At 34.1% G+C, this 9998-nt stretch overlaps 1 protein-coding gene across 4 annotated transcripts; it reads left to right on the top strand.

Annotated features, from left to right (window-relative positions):
- Positions 1–3073: 3073 nt before the first annotated feature.
- On the top strand, positions 3074–9180 carry LOC126655408 (protein STRUBBELIG-RECEPTOR FAMILY 3-like). 4 transcript variants are annotated; one of them, XM_050349589.2, is made up of 17 exons: positions 3078–3255; positions 3536–3712; positions 3976–4105; positions 4221–4292; positions 4678–4743; positions 4882–4953; positions 5031–5102; positions 5193–5264; positions 5338–5403; positions 5539–5604; positions 5871–6280; positions 6356–6768; positions 6915–7186; positions 7628–7766; positions 8148–8284; positions 8373–8529; positions 8705–9180. In XM_050349589.2, the coding sequence occupies exons 2-17, from the start codon at positions 3592–3594 to the stop codon at positions 8801–8803; spliced, it is 2364 nt and encodes a 787-aa protein (XP_050205546.1). In that variant the 5' UTR covers positions 3078–3255; positions 3536–3591; the 3' UTR covers positions 8804–9180. The 4 variants fall into 4 exon arrangements, with proteins under 4 accessions (XP_055962497.1, XP_050205546.1, XP_050205547.1 ...); XM_050349590.1 differs by lacking the exon at positions 3078–3255 and adding an exon at positions 3315–3439; XM_050349591.2 differs by lacking the exon at positions 3078–3255 and having other exon boundaries at positions 3628–3712; positions 3992–4105.
- Positions 9181–9998: the final 818 nt, after the last annotated feature.

Here is a 9998-nt window from a genome sequence, read left to right as displayed (position 1 = left end):
AAAAAAATTTGATTATAGTTCATAGTGTGGTCCAACAAATTACTAAAGTCTAAAGATAATGTCAAATTTTTGATGTAAAGTGAACATATACAAATGATAGCAAGTGGTCTCGAATTTGGTCGGTGAGAACTAAATGGGAATTAGAGCATTTTCAGCTTTGGCTTTTGGGTTGGATAACAAAAACTAAGGCTAAACTATCCGTTAGAAAGAGAGAGAATAATAACCATATACTACAAAGTTTCAATGTTACCACACAACGACTGCCTTAACGGTTCTTTGGATCATTCTATATTCAAATTGATTAATCCGAAACAAGAATTAATTGATCAAATGATAAATGAATCATAATGGTTAAGCAACAATTCAGTCAATGATTGTCAAAGTGAGATTAGAGATTCCCGGTAATTTTCAACTACTCGACTATAAAAATATAAATGTTAATTGTTGACAGTTAAAAGTCGACGACCGTAGCTCAAAAAGCTACCTTCGTCAACTTTGATCTAAAAAAACATTTAATGAAAAAAGAAAAGACTTCCGACGATTTGCATCAGACCAATAGAATAATGACATATCATTTAAATGAGGATTTTAGCATCTTGGATCAAGTTAGAACAACTATTAACGAAATTATATTATATTTTTCACTCCAAACTCTCAAATATTCATTGTGAATTAATTTGTTGTTTGATTGTTTTTATTAGATAAAACGTTTAATTTCACTATCATGGATTCCTAATAGTTTTTTAAAAGTCATTCATTCTGAGATATGAGTTAGCTTTTTAAAAACAACATTTGTTATTATTCATTTGATTTTTTTTTGTACGATAAAGAATTATCTCAATTTTTAATTGAGTATATGTAGGTTTGATTTTGAACCAAATCAGTTTAAACTTGCTAAGTCAATTTTTCAAGCAGTAATTCCTTTTACTTCCATTTTTTAATTATTTTTATTTTTTAATAACCTATTCACTCCCCTTTTAAGGTTGCATTTAAAATTTCAACATTTAATAGACAATATTTTTTTTATATAAAATATATTAGAAAATTTAAATAAAACGTCCATGATTAGCTTATTTCGTAATAAGAGCATCCCCAATGGACTCTCTAAAATTGTCAAACTCTTTAAATTAAAGAGTTTGACAATAAATTAGAAGTCCAATAGACTCTCTATTCTTTATATTTAGAGTAGAGAGTAAAAATGACTCTCCACATGTGGACAACCATTTTCACTCTCTACTTCATTTTTCAAATGGTAGAATTTTAAATTTTAAAAAACAAAGTGGTTATTTTTACATTAAAATATTAGTATATTTTTTCTTTTAATAAAAAACTGAATAAATAAATAAATAAATAAATAATTTTATTAATATATAATATTTATTATTATTTTTATTTAAGAAAATAAAATAAAATAAAATTTAATATTAGATAGTCAATTAATTTAACATTTTTATTTTTTAATATTTTTATTTAATTATTATTTATTAAAACTAAATAAAATAAAAAATTAATATTAGAGAGTCCATTGAAGTAAAATTTTAAATATCACTTTTTATCTTTAAGATGCTCTTTATTTTATAAAATATGCTTTTATTTTAAAAAATATCATTGGGGATGCTCTAAAAAATAGTGCAAATTCATTTCTCCCATTTAACCTAATCGTACATGATAGGAGTTTTATAGAAACTATATAGAGAGAGAGAGAGAGAAAGAAAGAGGATTTGAATTCACGACCTATTAATTTTATTATTAGCACTTTTACCATTTAAGGTATAACTCATTGGTAATATATATTTTTGGCATTGAATTCCTCTATTTATATTTGTTAACATTAAACACTTATACTTTCAATCATATAAATTGGTTTCTATCATCATAAAAAATCGGTGTCAATATCAATTCAGATTATAAGTGCAGGGACTAAATTTTATTGAAGTTAACATAAAAAATGAATAATAACTTCTATCTATCGTACTAACTGCGCCTGAAATACACGAACTTTATTTCCGTGATGGAGGGACCTCATAGCTATAAAATAAAAAATATAAGGATTTAAATTGATAAATAGAATAAATGAATTAATGTTAACAAATGAGAAAATACAGGGATCCAAATGTGTATTTTGCCAGAGGATAAAATGGAGTTTATGCAAGCAGGAGGAACAACGCACGTGAATAACATATAAAACTGGCTGGCGGCTATTATTGACATTTTGATGCTAAGAAATGTACGCAACAAATGTTATCTTCTTTACACGCATCCAACCACATGCGTATCACTCTCCTCCCCATTCAATACCATATTTATTTGGGTTTTGACTAAATTTTAATACCACTATTTACTTTAGTAGGAGTATATTAATTTAAGTTATATAACTGTAATTTATAAGTCTATGCATATGAAGTCGCTTAGATTGAGGGAGTTTACAAAATTCGTAAATTTTACATAAAATAATAACAAAAGTTACCGTTCAATAATGTTAAAACTGACGAGAATCAATAAATTTTATAAATTTACCATTTTTAATTTTTTTATTTGATTTCTCAATGAGAAGAAGAATAAGATAAGATGTATAGTTATTATATATTTAGTATACGCAGGACTAATGATATTCATGTCCGCTTTTGTTGGTATAAGTTAACTTCCCGTTAAAAAGGATGGGCTTTTCTGTTCCTTTTCAAACACATTAGATATTTTTTGTACCTTTTCAAATATTAAGGATACATTTGCACTTTATTATAAATATTAAGGGCATATTTGCCACTTTTACTTTCAGAGTTCAGTCTAAATTGGAGTCTACTAAAGAATGAGCTGCCAAATGCCAATGTAGACTGAACGCTAACTTTTTGTTGGGATTAACACTTTTAACAGTTTTACTGAAAGATTAGCACTTTCACACACACTGCCGCTTTTCCCATAAAGTCCATAAATAGAAGTTGGCACGCGCCGCCGCAGCGCGTCAAAATTAATTTATTCTCTAACATCAAATAAACAAATTTTTTTGTTTTAAAATAAAGTTTCATTACCACTATCAGAGGATAAAACAAAACACACTCTGCTTACTTCAGACATTACTTCACAGTTTTGTTTATCTTTTGATTTTTACTTCCTTAAAAATTTTCTTTTCTAGAGAGAGAAAATCCAAGAAAGTAGAGAGAGAAACAAAAGCAAAAAGAAAGAAACTTTCTTTATTGCCCGTACCTTTATTTATTGCACATTTTCTTGCTTTTTCTTTGGTTCCAGTTCTTTCTACAGGTAAAATTAAAGTCTTTTTTTAATACTATATGACAATTTTATTTACTGAATTCTGATGTTATTAAGCTTACGTCTCTTTTTCTTTTATGTCTGTCACAAATTCATTGAATCTTAGCTCCTAAGCTTCCATTCTTTTGAAAAGTTCAGTTCTTTTGAAACATTAGTAGTTACCACTTACCACCCAGTAAATTTGCTTGCTTTTCTCTTATCTATTTGTTCAGTTCTGTTAAGTTTTTTAAAGTGTTTTTAAAGTTTTATTAAAGAGTTTTATTTGTTTCAGATTGGAGAGTTAGTTTATGATTGATGTTGTGGAGGAGGAGTTGAGATAATTATTAGATGAAGAGATCTGGTAAAGTTGAGGAGTACTTCAATTTGGAGATCTATTTAAAGGCCTTTTTTGGGTTTGTTTTGATCTACTCAGCTGCAATTTCCTTTGGAGATACTAATCCTACTGATGGTAATTTTACTTCTTTGTTTTGCTTGTTTGGCTTCTGGGAAAATGTGGGATGTGTAAGGAAGTTAAGCAATATATGATGTTAATTTTCAATGGCATTGCTGCAATTGTTAATAGGTCCAAGATTGTTCAGTTTAAGCTGAAGATATAGCATTTATGTATTTTTTTTCCCATTTTGGGATGCATTAATGTTAGTTAGTTACTTATTTTGTTATTATTACTTGGAGGTTTGAATCTTATTACCTGCATTGGTTTGATTGAATTAGTTGCTGCAATTAATAGCTTATACACTTCACTGGGATCTCCTGTGCTGCCCGGATGGGTTGCCGCTGCGGGAGATCCATGTGGCGAACCGTGGCAAGGTGTTGCCTGTGAGCTTTCAGACATAACGTCCATGTATGGAATTATTGTTCTTTTGACTTTTATCCCCAAGTTACAGTTTTCTTTCTTTACATTCATAATGTTAGCCTCGCTTATGGTTTTTGTTTCGATTTATTGTGGGGTTTTACAGAGTTCTAAATGGAGCTAATTTGGGAGGAGAACTTGGTAATAGCTTGGGCATGTTCACTTCTATCAGATCAATGTAAGTAGTACCCTCTCTGACTCTCTGTCCGTCTCTCTTCTTCATGTCTATCATCTAGTTGGCTATTGATATCAAATTCTTCGCTCTTCTACTGTCACTAGAATCAGTTTTTGATTTTCATTCTATACAAAAATGGATGACATGGATACTCTATAGATGATTACATCTCTTCTGCATGCTATCTATCAATGAAGGAATTTCCAATCATCTAAACAGATTTGGTTTAGGTATCTTTTGTGCTTGCCTCACATTTATTGCACACTAGGGAATAGGCGCTAGCCGTTCATTCTCATATTTTAATTACTTGTAAAAGCAGGTATTATTATTTCTGTTGAAATAATTCTCGGATATTATGATTAATCGTTGTGCTGCTTTTATGTTTCAGAGATCTAAGCAACAACCACATTGGGGGAAGCATTCCATTAAATCTGCCCATTACTTTGCAGAACTTGTATGTTCATTTCGACATGACACTCTATTTTCATGATATCTGTCAAAGGATGCCTTGTGAACTTCAGTTTTAGATACCCATTGTGCACCTGTTTTAGCAATAGTTATAGTTTCGTTTGATAATGTTTACCCTTTACAGTTTCCTTGCAGCAAATAATTTTACTGGAAGTATCCCAGATTCAATCTCATCTCTGACTTTGCTAACAGCCTTGTAAGATTTCCTTGAATGGTTCTTGGTCTCGATGTTGTATGTTACACGCTAATATCTTTGTTTGGTATGCTATGCAGGTCTCTGAATAACAACTTCTTAAGTGGAGAGATACCAGATTCTTTCCAGTCCCTTGCAGGATTGATCAATCTGTAGGTTCTCATTTTAAAGTTTGTGTGCTATTCATCGCTAGGTTCGCACTTCAATTTCAATGTAGCTAATGGAACCTTTTATGTGTGCAGAGACTTATCCAGTAACAATTTCAGCGGGCAGCTACCTCCTTCATTTGAAAATTTGATTGGTCTGACAACCTTGTGAGTTACTGTGGTTATGCATTTTGAGTATACCAATTTTTTATGTACATTAAGCTAACAACTAAGTTGGCAGACGTTTGCAGGATAATCAGCTGTCTGGGACCCTTGACGTTCTTCAAGATCTTTCATTGAGAGATTTGTAATATCCCAGAACCTTTTTTATTTTACAATTCTCTACCGATTTACATGACTATTTACTATTTTGGAACTCCATTGTTAAGTTTTATGGAATTCAATTTGTTAATTACTCGGCCATTTTCTCCTTGTTAAACAGGAATATTGAGAATAACCTGTTCTCAGGACCCATACCTGATAAACTACTGGCCATTCCAAATTTCAGGTGAACTCAGTGAATACTTATTTGCATTTCATATGATTCATGCTTATACCTATGTAAATTAAACCATCGGATATTCATATATCCAAGAACAACTATGTCAATCATATCTCAATCCCCAAATTAGAATATGATTACTGAATTCTCGATAATTATATGAAAACTTCGTTTAAATCAGGCCTAAATTAGCTATGGCGCTGACAGCGGCTATGCTTGTAGTTGTTGGTCAAGTCACTAGGCTGTTAGCTAAGATAGTACTACTTGTGCAGAAAAGACGGGAACCCATTCAATGATACTGCCTCTCCATTACCTGCACCGGCATCCCCACTGATGCCGCCATCATCACCAAGGATCCATGGAGCACCATTTTCACCATCTACACCTTCATCTGGAAAAACACCTAGCAAACCTGTTGACGGGCCGACTTCGCCAAAGGAATCAAGTTCTGGAGGAAAAAAATTTCTAACTACTAAAAGAGTTGTTTGGATATCAATTGGTGGTGTAATATTGTTTATAATTTTGGTAATAGCACTGGTGCTTTTTATGCCAAGATGTAGCAGAAGAAGGCATGAGGCTAGTAGAATTTTCAAGCGGCATCAAGTTGGTGCATTTAAAGGCAACAGAGAGAATCCAAGGGACCATGGGTCCTTGGACCGACCGACTACTGAAACAGAAAAAGGTTCAACTTTGTACCATCTTCTCTTTTAACAAATTTATATTTTATTAGTAAATGACATTTTCAATTTTCTAACAGTTCCAAAGGAGGCTGTGGTACGAGCTAAGGAGAATAATTCAAAGCCTGAAGTTGTGCACGAGAGAAATATGCCCAGAATACCAAAGCGGGATGATTATGCCATAGATATAAGCAGAATGGATTCATTTTTCATGGACCCCCCTCCACCACCTCCACCTCCACCGCCTCCTCCTCCACCTCCTCCTCCACCACCTCCTTCCCTACCTTCAGTGGAGAAGGTCATTGTTACACCTGTTGTTCCTACAGAAGCAAGCACCACAAAATCTCCTACTAAAGTTCAAAACCCCCTCACTTCTGCTAGGTCATTCACCATTGCATCCCTTCAACAATACACCAATAGCTTTTCTCAAGACAATCTCATTGGAGGAGGCATGCTGGGAAATGTTTACAGGGCAGAGCTTCCTAATGGGAAGGTATGATTCTAGATTATGACCTCTGACGGGTGCTGAAATCTTAATAGGGATACATTGTCCATAATCTTTTGTTTGACATTATATGTATGAGACGATGACTATATAGTGGCTTTAATTTCATGTAATCGTTTTGAATGCTTTTGTAGCTTCTTGCTGTCAAGAAACTGGACACGAGGGCCTCAAGCCAGCAGAAAGACGAAGAATTTATTGAACTGGTTAACAATATTGATAGGATCCGACATGCTAATGTTGTTGAGCTCATGGGTTATTGTGCAGAGCATGATCAAAGGCTTCTAATCTATGAATATTGCAGTAATGGGACAATGCAGGATGCACTCCATTCGGATGACGAATTGAAGGAGAAGCTTTCGTGGAACACCCGCATACGGATGGCACTTGGAGCTGCCAGAGCTTTAGAGTAAGTCCAGTATCCATTTAGATGTCATCCTTCAACCCAAGTTGAACTCACTTTGCAATGGGCTGGCTAGTTAGAAGCTCAATTTGTTTTTTAGATATAGCTCAAAATCAAACTTGTCCATGTCCACAATCAAACATTCTAATTGGTAGAAAATAATATGAGTACTCATAATATTATGCAAAAAACAATAGTTTACACTCTACTCATTTCTAGATATTTATAGCTGGAAAAACTAGGAGATTGAATATCTAGTACCCATGTCACATTAAGTAGAATACAGGCTGGTTTATAGCAATCAACTAGAAATACTCATGCACTTACTACTAGTAAAAGATGATTATTGATATCTTGAACAGTAAGTGAAGTATTTTTTAGGAGTGCGGAGTCGTCTTTGGAGGTATATCTCTGTTTATGATTGCTGATTTTCTGTTCTTTGTGAAGGTATTTGCACGAAGTCTGTCATCCACCTGTTGTGCACAGAAATTTCAAATCTGCCAACATTCTCCTTGATGATGATCTTGATGTGCGCGTCTCAGATTGTGGTTTGGCTCCACTTATATCATCAGGCTCTGTTAGCCAGGCAAGTCATAGTATTGGCATCATGAAAGTCATTTTGTTGTTGCCCAGTTTGGTGCCAGACTGAGTTTGCTCCCCCATCCCTGATAATAGATTTGAGTATCCAATGGAATGTTATCAGAAACAGTTTCCAGTGTCAAAATATATTCTTGGGACCTTTATTATAGCTATTACTCTTCCCTACACAGCGTTTACTTTTTGTAAACCTGCAAATATTAAGGTGGCCAAAGACAATGATAAAGCAGCTTGTGGCTTTTTTCTCCACTGCCATAGTTGCATTGTAGGATTTGTTTCGATATGTTATAAATTATTTGTAGAGAAAGTGGTGCAGGAAGCTTCTGTTGCCTTTGGCATGTATTAATTATGTAACGTTACTTATTTTCAGTTGTCAGGGCATCTGCTAACAGCTTATGGTTATGGGGCTCCTGAATTCGAGTCGGGAATTTATACCGTCCACAGTGATGTTTTCAGCTTCGGAGTAGTTATGCTAGAACTCTTGACAGGACGAAAATCCTACGACAGGTAAAACTATCCAGAATGTTGTTTTTTTTATCATTGTATGCCGATTTTTCTTTCTAGTAATTACATATCCTTGTCAAAAACTTTGTAGAACACGAAATCGAGGTGAACAGTTTTTGGTAAGATGGGCAATCCCTCAGCTTCATGACATTGATGCATTATCCAAGATGGTTGATCCTTCTCTCAATGGACAATACCCTGCCAAATCATTATCGCACTTCGCGGACATTATTTCTCGATGTGTCCAGGTGAGAATTTCCGATCTTTCATGCATTTGGTTACCAAGTTCCCAATAAGTTACCATTTCTGCTATCATGTGTAATGTTACTGTTGTACTTTTGAGTATAGTATGAAAACGAAATGATCTTTAGCTTGCTACCCAAGGATATAGAATTTTCATCTAATTTCAATCCTATATTGCAGAATCAGCCAGAATTCAGGCCGCCAATGTCTGAAGTTGTCCAGGATCTGACGAACATGATTCGTAGAGAACGACCTAGCAACGAGTCAATTGGCGACTGACTGAAACTATTAAGTAGTGCTCCTCATCTAAGCTTGTGCATGTAAAGTGCTGAAGTTCAACTCAAGAAGATGGATCTGATCTACTGTAAACAAAATTCCAATTGCTAACACAGCCAGAACTGTTCAGATCTCAGTTTCATACTCATATTTGTTCAAGAAAAACAGCCTGCCATCACCGAACCGGCTGCAAAAAATGGAACAAACCAATTCTTGTGAAAAATTATTTGTGATGCTTGTTGATTAGAATTATACAATGATGTGGAAATTTGATAACCCCTGATTGTTTTGTATTTATCATTTGTTGGTAATTCTTGATAGTGAGATTTTGGTTGTAATGCACCATCTAATCTTAAAACATACTATTATTTGATATTGTATACGTCAGTCCACATCAATCTTCCATTAGTTTAACAAGGTAAACCAGAAGCTTGATCAAATATATATTTTCTCGTGTAAGTAACCATTATTTTCTAAAAATAATGGTTAGGTAATCGGAATACGCATTAAAGAGACTTGAGAAGCGTCATACTAATCTAGCGTCACTTTTCACGCACACTTTGCGTAAAATAACCTAACCATGCCTACGTAATCGGAACGACGCGTTAAAAAGACTTGAGATGCTACATACTAATACATTGTCAATTTTCACGCACACTTTGCGTAATATATAATCTAACCATGCTTAGGTAATCAGAACGACGCGTTAGAGACACTTGTGAAGCGACATAAGCACAGTAATCGAAACGACGCGTTAAAGAGACTTGAAACGCGCCATACTAATCTAGCGTCTCTTATTACGCATGCTTAGGTAATCAGAACGACGCATCATAGAGACTTGAGTAGCGACATATTAATCTAGCGTAACGTTTCACGCACACTTTGCGTAATATAACCTAACTATGCTTAGGTAATCGGAATGACGGGTTAATAAGCATGGTAATCAAAACGACGCGTTAAAGAGACTTGAGACGCAAGATACTAATATAGCGTCACTTTTCACACAGACATTGCGTAATATAACCTAACCATGCTTAGGTAAACGGAACGACGCGTTAAAGAGCATTGAGATGCGACATACTAATCTAGCGTCACTTTTCACGCACACCTTGCGTAACATAACCAAACCATGGTTAGGTAATCAGAACGACACATTAAAGAGACTTGAGACGCGATATACTAATCTACCGTCACTTTT

This window comes from Mercurialis annua, linkage group LG7 (assembly GCF_937616625.2).
Source record: "Mercurialis annua linkage group LG7, ddMerAnnu1.2, whole genome shotgun sequence".
Lineage (NCBI taxonomy): Eukaryota > Viridiplantae > Streptophyta > Magnoliopsida > Malpighiales > Euphorbiaceae > Mercurialis > Mercurialis annua.
Note: the sequence above shows the minus strand (reverse complement) of the source record. Positions and strands in the feature narration are given on the sequence as shown.

Excerpts from the sequence above, each read along its gene's own strand:
- LOC126655408 (XM_050349589.2), top strand. The coding sequence starts at position 3,592 with ATGAAGAGATCTGGTAAAGTTGAGGAGTACTTCAATTTGGAGATCTAT. Across the intron at positions 4,106-4,220 it reads CTTTCAGACATAACGTCCAT|AGTTCTAAATGGAGCTAATT; the intron begins GTATGGAATTAT and ends GGGGTTTTACAG. Across the intron at positions 8,530-8,704 it reads TTATTTCTCGATGTGTCCAG|AATCAGCCAGAATTCAGGCC; the intron begins GTGAGAATTTCC and ends CCTATATTGCAG.